Raw genomic sequence first — 12,682 nt, 5'->3', positions numbered from 1 at the left:
AGCCCCACGGCTGGGGTATAGACGGCAGGGGACGGGACAGCCCCACGGCTGGGGTATAGACGGCAGGGGACGGGACAGCCCCACGGCTGGGGTATAGACGGCAGGGGACGGGACAGCCCCACGGCTGGGGTATAGACGGCAGGGGACAGGACAGCCCCACGGCTGGGGTATAGACGGCAGGGGACAGGACAGCCCCACGGCTGGGGTATAGACGGCAGGGGACAGGACAGCCCCACGGCTGGGGTATAGACGGCAGGGGACAGGACAGCCCCACGGCTGGGGTATAGACGGCAGGGAACAGGACAGCCCCACAGCTGGGGTATAGACTGCAGGGGACGGGACAGTCCCACAGCTGGGGATAGACGGCAGGGGACGGGACAGCCCCATGGCTGGGGTATAGACAGCAGGGAACAGGACAGCCCCACGGCTGGGGTATAGACAGCAGGGATGATGCTGGCTGTGGTGCCTCCTAGATGGGATGTAACAAAGCATTTCTGATTTCTCTCTCCTGTGAGTCCAGCCAGCAAACCGCGCGCACCAGCCAGGCTGTTCCAACAGCAGCCTTGGGGCAGGAGATGCCCCAGGAGAGGAGGGAGCTGGTGCCAGGGAAGCTGCAAGGCCGGTGGCAGGAGGAAGACTCTGCAGAACCATGATTTCCACCCAGCTCTGTCCAGGCCCGGCAGTGTGAACTGCCCAGAGTTCTCCACCACCAAGGGGAAGGGAGAGACTGCTGGGGCCTGGCCCCCACACTGAACACTGAGCAGGAATCTCCCTTCCCAAGCAGCTCTGCTCTCCCCTAGCCAGGAAGGAAAGAGATCGGCTGGCAGCCCCTAGAGAGGTGCTCCCCAGGCTGGTGCTAAAGGAGTCAAGAAATCCTCGGAAGGATTCTCCCAGGGAGTCCCGGCGCCTGTTTATTTGCACGTGCTCCCATCACATGCATCACGTGCCCCAGGGTGGGGCCGCCCCTGGCGGGTCTCCCTGCACGTGGCAGGCACAGTGGCCGGAGCGGGCACTGGAGTTCATGAAGGCTGCCTGCCCCTGTGGGTCAGCGCGGGCACCGTGGGGCTGGCACGGCAGGAGCGGGACAGTCGGAAGAAGAGTGTATGGTCAGAGGCCTGAGGTTGCCAGGCCTGTGGCCCCCTCCCTTTGTCCCCCACTGACTTTGCTTTGCTCCCAGCCGGGGAGGGAGCGCTGAGAACTGGGCCCTGGCCATCCCGGTGTCCGCGGGGCAGGCCCTGTCAGCAAACGGCCACCGTTCAGTGCCACCCCGTGAAAGGAGCAGGCCCCGCCGACTAGCCTCGGGTTGGCACTGGAGTTAGTGCACCGCAGGCTGGGAGCTATTGCTGGTCAGCAGGCAGGTCAGAGCCCCTCCCGGCAGGGGAATTTCTCCCCCTTTCCCTGGCTAACAGATGTTTTTAGAAATAAATCGGTTCTGCCTTTGGAGCCCTCGGTGCTACAACCGTTCGCTCTCCCCCCGCTCCATCCTGGTGTCTAGTCACAATCTCTGCCCCCGCCTCTCCCCGTCCCTGAGGGAGCTTCTCACAGGAACATCCTCATCTGCCTCCCACCACCACAGCCCCTGCTCAGCGCAGGGGGCTTGGGGTGGCCGGTCTCCATCCCCCCCACACGGGACTTACGCTGGGGTCTGCAGCCTCGGTGCCCCCTCTTCATTCCCACAGCGAGGCCCAGGCAGTGCTGGCTGTGATAGCTACCCATAGTGCCCCTTTCTCACCCCATGACGATGGGGGGGGGAGACTGAAAGGAGGGGGGCAGCTTTCCCCCCTCCCCACCCAGAAAGGACAGTTCTGAGGTGGAAGGGGGCACAGAGATCTCATCCTTGCAGGCCTCAGGCCCTGGGCGAGGGGATTCGGAGGAGCAGGGCTGCAGCGATGGGAGGTGAGTTTCCGCGGCTGCTGCAGGGGCTGCCTGTGGGGATTGTGCCCAGGAACCGGCACAGGATGGGGACACATTTAAACTAACCAGTGCAGCTGCTGGGTCACAGGCTGATCGGTGCGGAGCCCCTGGGCCAGGGTGCCCAGTCTCTCTCCCGGGGGCTCATGGGGCTTGCTGGGGCTCAGAGGTTTTGGCCTCCCTTTCCGAACAGGTACAATTAATCCTCACTCCACGCCCAGCGAGATGGGCTTTGAGGCAGCGACGCGCTGAGCTGCCCGTCTGGGCCGCATCTCTAGGCACATGCAGGAATCAGTCGATGACGGCTTGTTCGTGAAGATTAGCAACATTACGGGAGGCCTGGGACTCCATGCAGGATGCCAATGACTCCGCGGCGTGAGCTGTACGGCCTGTGGCGCTTAGTAGCTTAGCAAGTGAGGGGTGGAAGGCATCTGGGGTTGTGAGTCACCCAGCAGGGTTAGCTGGTGCAGGACAGAGCTGCCAACCTGGCCATTTCTGAGCTCAGCCAACCAGGGGAGGGGGCATCTCCCTCTCTTCCAGGAGGTGTGTTGCAGGCCAGGGTGCTTTTGCATAGCGCTTTGCAAGCATCAGCTTCTCTGAGTGCTGGGCTCCTGGTACAGATGGGGAAACGGAGGCAGGGAGGGGCAGGGACTTGTCCAAGGTCACACCATGAGGCAGGGTCTGGCCTGGGAGTAGAACCCAGGAGAGCCTGAGGCAGCAAAGTTGTGTTTAGAGCCTTGGTTCCCCCCTTTCTAGGGATCTGGGATGGGGCAGAGGCAACGTGTGTTGTGGTAGATAAGATGAGACCTGCCCACAGGGCACGGCCCACCCTGTCGGTTCTCTGCAGCCTCTCGGTTTCTTGGCTCACCTGCTCCTTGCTCGAATCATTACAAGGGAGCTGGGGGTTCCTCACCACAGCCGATGCTCCTCCCCTAAGTACCCGGGCATTTGGGGGTGAGAGAGCTGGCTCTGTGCAGCTGGGAGCCAGCCAGGACTCGGAACGGGCCCTTTGCCTTCTCCACAGAGCCAGACCCAACCTCCAGGAATGTTTTCAGTTTCAGCTCTTGGAGCTGGACTAGATTTCAGCAGGCTCAGTCAGTGGCATGGGTCTCCTGTGGATACTGTCTGCAGGGGAAGGGGCCTGTTTGCACCACAAACTACCCTGGGCCTGGAATTTCAGACCGATCAAACTCTGCGTGTTGATTGCAGCTTCAAAATGGGGCTAAACACAGAAACTGCAGCAACTTTATCTATGGAGCCGGCGTTGCTCCTCCATTGGCCATCCTCGCTCCCCACAGCTCAGCCCTCTCGGTGATGGGTTTGCAATCAAATGTGTGCTGGAAGTTGGGTCAGCAGTGGAGCCACCCTAGCGGGTTGGAGGGGGAGGGGGTGAAGATCCAAGAGCCTGGAAGGAGAAGCCCGCTTCTCACTGGAGATGCTCAGTCGAGTGGAGAGAAGGGAGTTGGTAACAGAGATCATTGGAAAAGGGGATGGTTTTCTGTGGAAAACTTTGACTTTTTGTAAAGAAAAAATGAAAACTGAAAATTTTTCATTGAAAACTGTTGAAACCCAAACGTTTTTTGGGGGGTTGGTTTGCTGATGAACATGGAAATTTTTTGAGGAAAGCAGAAACCTTTCACAAAACCTTTTGTTTAGTGGAAATCCTAATTTTCCGCAGAAATAATGTTTTGACAGAAAATTTCTGACAAGTCCCAGGCTGTAACCTCCTTCTTGGGCTGTTTTTTCTCATCCTTCCGACCCTTGGCAGAGTGGAAGATGTTCTATAGAAATCACTGATTTCAAGAATTCATTCTGATAAAGTGAAATGGGAAATGTTTTTATTTATTGTATTTCACTGCAGACAGCGTCTGCCATCCCCTTCGCTACACAACAAGTTAACAGCACAAAATCAGCAATAGACACGCAGAGCAATACAGATGGGTCACTACAGTCCACATTTAGGAGTCTGATGCCAGGGGTGCAGGAATCAACCAGTGGGGTTCCATGACCTACAAGGGCTTTTTGTTGGATAAGTTATTTGGCAGTAATTTCTCGATTTCCATCACAACTATTATTTGCCATAATTCACATCCCGGTCTCAACCTTCAGCCTGCCATGCATTCCCAGCAACCATTGTAACGCTCCTCCCACTGGGGGATGGAGACCTGATGCAAGGCCGTCACCACTCCTAGTGCATTTCCTTTAGCTCCAGTGGGAGAACTCTTGCCTAGGGATCTGCAGGTTCAGGTCTCAGCTGGGGGCTGTCACAGAACATAACTGCGGCATCCAGGCATTAACAATGGCATAATGGGCAGAACCAAGGAGATGGAGTTATGGAGTCAGGTCCTCTTTAAAGTCCTAACCGTACTGCCGAGTAACTGGGAGCCCATCCTGGAAATGTTCAAACCAGCTGCTGTTTCTCCTGCTTGATTGTTTGTTTGTTTTAAATGGTTAGATTTTGGCTTCGGATCTTGAAATCCCCTGAATGTTGTCCAGCAGCTCCAGCAGAACCCAGGCAGCCTCCTCCCTGCCTGTCTCCCCACTCCACTGGGCTTTCCTCTCACCAAATGTTGTTCTCACTTCTTTTCCAGGCTGCCCATCGGGGACGTTTAAGGCCAGCCAAGGGGACGAAGGGTGCATTCACTGCCCAATTAACAGCAGGACAACTTCGGAAGGGGCCACCAACTGCGTGTGCCGAAATGGATATTACCGGGCAGACTCCGACCCCCTGGATATGCCGTGCACCAGTACGTAACCACCCGGGGGTGTGGGGAAAGGCCATGGGATGGTACAGGCCCTGAAGCAGGGATGAAACTATTTCAAATTGCCTGTTGGCGTCTAACAAACTGTCCCAAACTGGAACTGCACATCCCCCCCCCCCCCCCCCCCGCCGCCTGTGAAGGTATTGGTGCAGTCAGGGACTGTCTATGGAGACTGTAGCCGAGGGTCCTGACCCCATGGGATCAGGTGGGCAGCTAGCGCACACACCTTCGTCTCATTAGGGGCTAGAATGCCTGGAGCTCTCAAGCAGAGGGAGTTAGTTGGAGTTAGGGTTTGGTTCAATGTTAGTCCTAAGGTTCTGGTTAAAAATAGTGTCAGTCTTAAGTTGAGGTTGTAGTTAGAATTAGGGGTAGGTTGCAGTTAGGGCTACTGTTATTGTTAATGGTGGGCTAGGGCTAGTTTGTAGTTAGAGTTAGCATTAGGGTTACTATTTGTTTAGGAATATGTTATACTTAGGGTTAGGGTTAGCATTGAGTTAGGACTAGGCTCTAGTTAGGATTAGCGTTGAGTGAGGGCTAGGCTGTGGTTAGGGTTAGGGTTAGCGTTGGGTGAGGGCTAGGCTCTGGTTAGGGTTAACGTTGGGTTAGGGCTAGGCTCTAGTTAGGATTAGGGTTAGCGTTGGGTTAGAGTTAGTCTCTAGTTAGGGTTAGTGTTGGGTTAGGGCTAGGTTCTGGTTAGGGTTAGCGTTGGCTGAGGGCTAGGCTCTGGTTAGGGTTAGCGTTGGGTTAGGGCTAGGCTCTAGTTAGGATTAGGGTTAGTGTTGGGTTAGGGCTAGGCTCTGGTTAGGGTTAGGGTTAGTGTTGGGTGAGGGCTAGGCTCTGGTTAGGGTTAGCGTTGGGTTAGGGCTAGGCTCTAGTTAGGATTAGGGTTAGCGTTGGGTTAGAGTTAGTCTCTAGTTAGGGTTAGTGTTGGGTTAGGGCTAGGCTCTGGTTAGGGTTAACGTTGGGTTAGGGCTAGGCTCTAGTTAGGATTAGGGTTAGCGTTGTGTTAGAGTTAGTCTCTAGTTAGGGTTAGTGTTGGGTTAGGGCTAGGTTCTGGTTAGGGTTAGCGTTGGCTGAGGGCTAGGCTCTGGTTAGGGTTAGCGTTGGGTTAGGGCTAGGCTCTAGTTAGGATTAGGGTTAGTGTTGGGTTAGGGCTAGGCTCTGGTTAGGGTCAGCGTTGGGTTAGGGCTGGGCTGTAGTTCGAGCTAGTGTCGTGTTTAGGTTGGGCTGTGATTAGGGATAGGTTTTGGGTTCCTGATGAGGGGGTCTATGAAGGAGCCACATTAGAAACTCTTTAGTGTAATCTCCTCAATTTAAATGACTCAATGCAAAAAAACACAGTCCAGCAAATCCCATTAGCACAGTGCATGTCTCCTGCCTGCCTGGAGCTGAACATGCTTCCTAAAGGAGGCCAATGCCATCATCTCTTCCAGCAGATGACTGCCTGCTCTTACCCAGTTGTCCTGTCCCCTGCTCTAATCACTGCAGTCAGCGTCTCCACTCGTGGCTGCAGAGGGCCAGGCAGCCCCCCAGCTCAGGGGTGTGCACATGGTGAGGGTGAATTGTGCTGAACGTTTTTTTTCACGAGCTGTTCCTGGAGTTTCCCAGTCCCTCTTAGCCCATGAAATGTTAGGGTCCTGCCCTGTCCCCACTCCAGCAGATGTATAGCGTTTCCTGCTAGGATGGATTCGCTAGTTGTCTTCACGCTTTCTCATCTTTCCTTCTAGTATTGGGAGAAAATTTCCTTCTTCCCCACTTTTTATTTACATTTTTGGGAGCACAACACACAGCCTCTTCCCTGGCTGCTGTTGCCTCCAATTAGCCTAACGAGGATTCTTTCAAGAGGTTAACACCCCACAAGCCCATACCCGGAAGGCAAACAGCAAATGCACAGAGCTGCTTTCACCCTGAGCCTTAGGGGCACTGGCCATGTGGGGTCAAAGTTTTAATTGTCACTTTGATAACCTTCCTTTTTTAATGGATCGAGCAGAGTTAAGGTCGTTTTACTTCACTAATATAAACAATTTTTAATTGAATTCCAGTTTCCAACGAAATGCAGCTTGACACAACTCCGAGTAAACAATTAGCATGTAGTAAATAAGAAATGTGTCATTCACCATTTTCTAGCTTATTAACAAATGTCATAAGAATCTGAAGCAATATATGATAAGCGATTGTTGTGTAAATAACTGTGGTTAGTGCAGCGTATCATCCTGGTTAGCAAAAAGAAGCACCACCTTTAGTATATAGGCTGTCTTTGCTTGCAAATCAGCAAGTTTTCATAGTTATGTCAACCAATGAGAGAAAACCATTTCAAGGAAAATAACTAAATAGTAGAACTGCAAAACCAGATGAAAATCACAGATTTAAATTAAGGTTTCCTGCTCGCTGATTTAAATCAAGGCCCGCTGCGAGTGACTGAGCTGCAGGGAGGGCAGGGGTGCTAACAGAGTGGCCTTAGGGGATTTAAAGTCTCCCCTTCTGGTCACTTGCCCACACCCTTGGAGTGGGGCCCTTGAGTGCTGGAGCTGTGGGCCTGCTTGTCTTCTTGTGCAGGCTGGTTTTACACCAGGGTCACTTTGTGGACTTCTCTAGGGTTGCTCCTGATTTCATCCAGAGTGAGTAAGGCCCCATGGATGAAACCTATCTCATTTGGAGCAGGTATCTGTCAGGCACTGGGTAAAAGGCTGGTGTCCTCAGAGCCCCCGAGAGCACTGAACTAACCTCCTGTGAGCTGTCATGCCCACACGTGGCATTCCCTTCCCAGCATTCCTGGGTGCCCAGGGTGAGCTGGGCATCTCCCAGTGTGCGTCTGGCATAGGCTAAGGATGCAGAAACACAGGTTCCTGCATGCCAGGTTAGGCACTGAAATAACTTCCCTCCGGGGGCTGAATCTAGATGGTAGGGCCTGACTGTAGCCACCTGGGCTTGGAAACTGTGGCTTATGGCAAATAGCAGAACAATCCCCTTCCAAATGCCACTGTGGCTTATGGCAAATAGCAGAACAATCCCCTTCCAAATGCATGTCCAAGGGGGAGCAAAAAGGCTTTTGAAAAAGACTCACTCAGGTGAGTGGTGATCTAATAGGCAGTGATATACATACGACCAGTAATTATGTTAAAGGTGCCCAGATCTGTACCATGCAGACTCGAGTTACAATGAAATACTGCTGGAAGTGCTGTCCTCCTCTACTTCCCTGTCAAGATCTGCTATCTCCTACATCCCTAGCACCTAGGGGGCGCTGAGCTAAGGGCGGGCACCGACCGGGCACCGCAGCACAGCCTCCCCTTGGTTATCAGCAGGAGGAATGGGAAGGTTCACAGAGATGGCTTGAACCCAGTCTGGGGACTCGCTAACCGTTCAGTAGGCGGGCTGGTGTTCGTCCAGAAGGGGCGCTGGGGGTGGGAACTGCACACCACTCTGTGGAGGGGGTGGAGCTGGTAGTCCATGGGTGTTCCTGAAGCGGGGAAACAGAGCCTTGGCAGGTAGCAGCTTCCATCTCCCTTCTCAGTCTGGGCTCATCAGAAACGTGCTGATGAGCCTATGTGCGCCCTGCCCCATGGTGACAGGGGTCACGGACTCTCACTTTCTCTCTCTTTCCCTCTCCCGCCCAGCCATCCCGTCCGCCCCCCAGGCCGTGATCTCCAGTGTGAACGAGACGTCGCTGATGCTGGAGTGGACCCCACCCCGGGACTCCGGGGGCCGCGAGGACCTGGTGTACAATATCATCTGCAAGAGCTGCGGCTCGGGGCGCGGCGCCTGCACCCGCTGTGGGGACAACGTGCAGTTCTCCCCACGCCAGCTGGGCCTGACAGAGCCCCGCATCTACATCAGTGACCTGCTGGCCCACACCCAGTACACCTTTGAGATCCAGGCCGTGAACGGGGTCACCGACCAGAGCCCCTTCTCCCCACAGTTTGCCTCAGTCAATATCACCACCAACCAGGCCGGTAAGGAATTGCGCTGTCTGTTGTTGAGCCAGGCTGAGGCTCAGGGATGGGAATGGAGTCAGGAGCCTCTCGCTTCCTGGTCACATTGGTGGTGACCAAAAGCCTGTCCCACCCGAGGGATGGTCAGTGACCAGCCCATTTCCCCAAGCACAGGGAAAACATCCCTTGTCCTAGCAAAGAGACTCTTTTTGTGTGTGTTTGTACAGGGCCTAGCACAGCGGGGGCCTGTCTGTCCCTGGGCTCCGAGGCACTACAGTAATCCAAACAATGGGCTGCAGCGGTCACCTGGCAGGGCGTTGTGGGGAGCTTGCATTGCCACTCTCTCTGGTCTGGCCTCTCTGCGAGTGCTGCCAATGCTCCGGTAGCCGGAGCTGCAGCGCTAAGGTGGAGGGGCTGGTGGGAGGGGTGGGGTGCACAGGGAGTGCCAGGTCCGCATTCAGCAGCTCTCGCAAGATGATGTCGCAGGGGATCATTGCCACAGACAATTGCTAATAAGAAGCACCACTCCAAGGGCAGTTCCATTCTGCTCCCTCGGGCCAGAGTCCAGGAGTCTCCAGGATCTCAGGGGTTTTTGGTTTGGGTCAGTTGGACTGTGGCTTGAGCTCATAACTCAACTGGTGGGCCGGTACCGGGTCAGCATCAGCGTGCGTGAGCATCCAGATCTGTGTGCTGGTGTGCCTGGCTGAGCTGTGCGTGTGAGCGGGCCTGAGTGTGAACAGTGTATCTGTGTGCTGGGAGAGAAATAGCGTGGGCACGGCTTGGCTGTGCCAGGGGTCTTTCTGGGTAGGACTTTGGGGGTGTGTGTAGGACATGTGGGCAATGTGTCTATTTCTGTTCTAGTTGGGAGAGAGCTAACCCTTTCCCTCCGAGAGGCTCCTCCAGTGTTTAGAAGCTATTTAACGCTCTGATTTCACACCTTGCAATTAAGCGCTGCAATCGCTACATTAATGCCCCAACTGTGAACATTTCCACCTCTGCAGAACAAGCAGCTGAGGCGGATGAAATTGCGAATTGAGTTTTTTTTAGTTGCCTCCTTTCAGAGCCTTGGATCCTCCTCTTGTGCTTCCCTTGTTTGACACTCCCTTATTATCGGGGCTCACACTTCCCAGGCTGTGTGTTGCCTCTCTTAATGTAGCCATTCATTAGCGCTAAACAGTAACTGCCTGCTCGCTAATTCCTCTGTAATTAGAGGCTCTGAATTCTTTTGCTTACGCTCAGCCTAGTCTGGCAGCCTTGATGTACCTCATTAGCAGTTGGTAACAGAAGCTGTAGATACAAAGATACAACAGGGAGCTGGGGAAAGGGGGGAAGCCAGGAAAAGGAGGGTACTCTGCGGCAGGGAGAGGAGAGATGGGGGAGGGGAGAGGTTGGCTCAAGGGCAGCAATGGAGACAAGAACGCCGGTTGGATGCGTGTCTGCCTTTGCGAGGAGAGGCTCCAGGCTCGGTCCCCACCTGGGGCTTGTTCTCCGCTTTCATGGGAGCCTAAGAGGAGGATTGAATGTGTGACGGGCTATTTGCCGCCTCCTGCAGGGGCTGAGCAATCCCTTCCCAGCGACCACGGCAGCTACCTGCTCGCCTTCATTCTTGCCTCAGCAGTATTGACAAAGCACCGCCAGCCATGGGTGGCTTTGGCCTTGGAGTCATTGAACGGTGCAGCTCGGAGGGCGGGACTGGGAGCTGGATTGCTTCCCTAGACTGAGCCCGCCTGTCGCCTTTGTATCGATAGTTCACTGACGCTCCTTTACGTGATAATATCAGGTGCTGGGCAGCACGGTACGGTGCTCACACAGCAGCCAGGCAGGGGCAGACAAAGCCATGAAACTGCTGTGGTTTGAATGGCACAAGGAGAGCCAGCCTGCTCCAGGGAGACTCTGAGGGCAAGCAGATGGCGCTGGCTGACTTCAGGCACGGTAGCTTCTTTAGCATCCCAGATGGGAGAACAGCCCCAGAGGGGACGGAGGAAACCCTTACAGAGGAAGCAGGGTGTGGGCTGAGAGCCAGAGCCAGAGGAATGGCATTGCAGAAGGAGATGACATCACAGTGACCGTAGTGCGAGAGGGGTAGCCCAGGAGCAGGGGAGCTGGTTTAGAGAGGGGAGACACCTGTTGTCTCTCAGGAAGGTGTTGAGGCAGAAAGGGGTGGGAGAGAAGCAGCCGCGCTCTGGGTCCTAGGCTGACTTTCGGGCAGAGGGGAGGGTTCCAGGCTGAGCAAAAGCACAGGCAGGGATTGGAAAAAACTTCTGAGAATTCACCTGCAGCTGAAGATCCACCTGTGGCTGCAGAAGATTGTGAGAGAGGAAGGGTCTAAGGCAGGTTTTCCAGACCTTGAATCATTCCTGTAGCTCTTTTCTGGGACTTCTTTGAAACATCCTTTTTGAAGTAATTGGACACACTGTCCCAGTACTGGTCTTGTCAATGCTCTGTGTGCTGGCAACACAGCCCAAAATTGTGCTGTTCCTCTGAGCACAGAATCACACTGGGAGCTCATGTTCTCTTGGTTTCCATCTTAACCCCTCAGCCCTCTTCCGTGTCATTCCAAGGCCAGACAGGACCATTGTGATCATCTCGTCTGACCTGTAGAACACAGAGAACTTCCCCAAAATAACTCCTAGTTAGAGCTTTTAGAAAACCACCCAATCTTGAATTAAAAATGGCTACAACCCTGGTACATTTTCCCAGTGGCTAATTACACCTTATTTCCAGTCTGAATTTGTCTAGTTTCAGCTTCCAGCCACTGGATCATGTCAGACCTTCCTCTGCTACAGTCCCCCATTCTATAAGTATGACCTACATTCTTTGTTCCTGATGGATGACCTTCTGTGTGGCTGTGTTGAAACACACAATGTTCGAATGAGCCACAGGGAAAAGTGGGTGGGTGCTCTGCACCCACCGGCAGCTCCCCGCCCCCCCACCCAGCTCACCTCCTCCCCTGAGCGCGCCGCGTGCCCGCTTTTTCCCCCTCGCTCCCAGCGCTTGCGCTGCGAAACAGCTGTTTTGCGTGGCTGGGAGGGATGGGGGAGAAGGGGGAACGCGGCGCGCTTGGGGAAGAGGCGGGGCCGGGGCGGGGATTTGGGGAAGGGGTTGGAATGGGGGCGGGGAAAGGGTGGAGTCGGGGCGGGGAGGGCACGAGTACCCACCGGCGCCAGGGAAAGTTGGCGCCTATGGACCAAAGATTACTGTTTGGGAACAGCTTCCTTCAGAAGAAATGGGGCCCCAAAGAGCATGCCCAGATGTCTATAAGGATCTGCAGATTTGTTACCACCAAGGTTCCCTGTTTTGCACAGGATGCTGCATTGTCAGCAAAGGTTTGCAGAGGCCAGGACCAGAATCTGTCTGCTTCTTTGCTGGAGTGAAAGCTGAAGAGAGGGCACCTTCCGCCAACACTCCTTGGGGCTCCCAGAACCTTGGGGCTCCCACTCCTACAGTGGCTGGGGTGGCACCATGGCCCTGTGCCCCTTCTGCCCTGGCCAGCCCTGGGTGGATTGCAGATGGCACTCTTGTGTACATGCACGGCTCTCAACCCCACACTTTTCACCACCACTTTCACGCCACATTGCAAGATAGCAAGTAGGTACAAAAACATGGACCAAACAAAGAGATTTAATGATCCAAGAAGGTCTGCAAGTTTCCTGCTGAAACATGAACCAAAATCGCAGTCACAATGTCCCTGGGGTTTCTTAGTGGCTTTGCAATGGGAAGAACCATGCAACAAACATTTCTGAAATTCCCATGCTGGATTGCCCTGCTGCTCGGTCGCATTCTGTTTAGAATGTACGGTGGGGACGCTGTGTCCGTGATGTGCCGCGCGTATGCTGTGTTTGTCACGTGCTGTGGGGCCGCTGTGTCCATGATGTGCTGCGGGAACACTCTGTCTGTGATGTGCTGCGCAGACGCTGTGTCTGTGTCATGAAGTTGGGACGCTGTGTCTGTGATGTGCCAGGGGGATGCTGTATCCAAGATGTGTCGCAGGGAAGCTGTGTCTGTACCATGCTGTGTCGTGGGGAGACTGTTTCTGTGATCTGCCGCGGGGACGCTGTGTCCCTGATGTGCCAGAGGGAC

General features: G+C 54.6%; 1 protein-coding gene across 4 annotated transcripts in view; it reads left to right on the top strand.

Moving 5' to 3' along the window:
• Window positions 1–12,682, top strand: part of EPHB2 (EPH receptor B2) — a 157,891-nt gene that overhangs the window by 79,000 nt on the left and 66,209 nt on the right. For all 4 annotated transcript variants that reach the window (XM_034753261.1, XM_034753260.1, XM_034753259.1 and 1 more), the window contains exons 3-4: window positions 4,503–4,658; window positions 8,288–8,623. In XM_034753261.1, coding sequence (XP_034609152.1) covers window positions 4,503–4,658; window positions 8,288–8,623 — 492 coding nt within the window. The remainder of the gene's footprint in view (window positions 1–4,502; window positions 4,659–8,287; window positions 8,624–12,682) is intronic.

This window comes from Trachemys scripta, chromosome 19 (assembly GCF_013100865.1).
Source record: "Trachemys scripta elegans isolate TJP31775 chromosome 19, CAS_Tse_1.0, whole genome shotgun sequence".
Classification (NCBI taxonomy): domain Eukaryota; kingdom Metazoa; phylum Chordata; order Testudines; family Emydidae; genus Trachemys; species Trachemys scripta.
The sequence above is the reverse complement of the archived record's forward strand: the minus strand, read 5'-3'. Positions and strand labels throughout refer to the sequence as shown.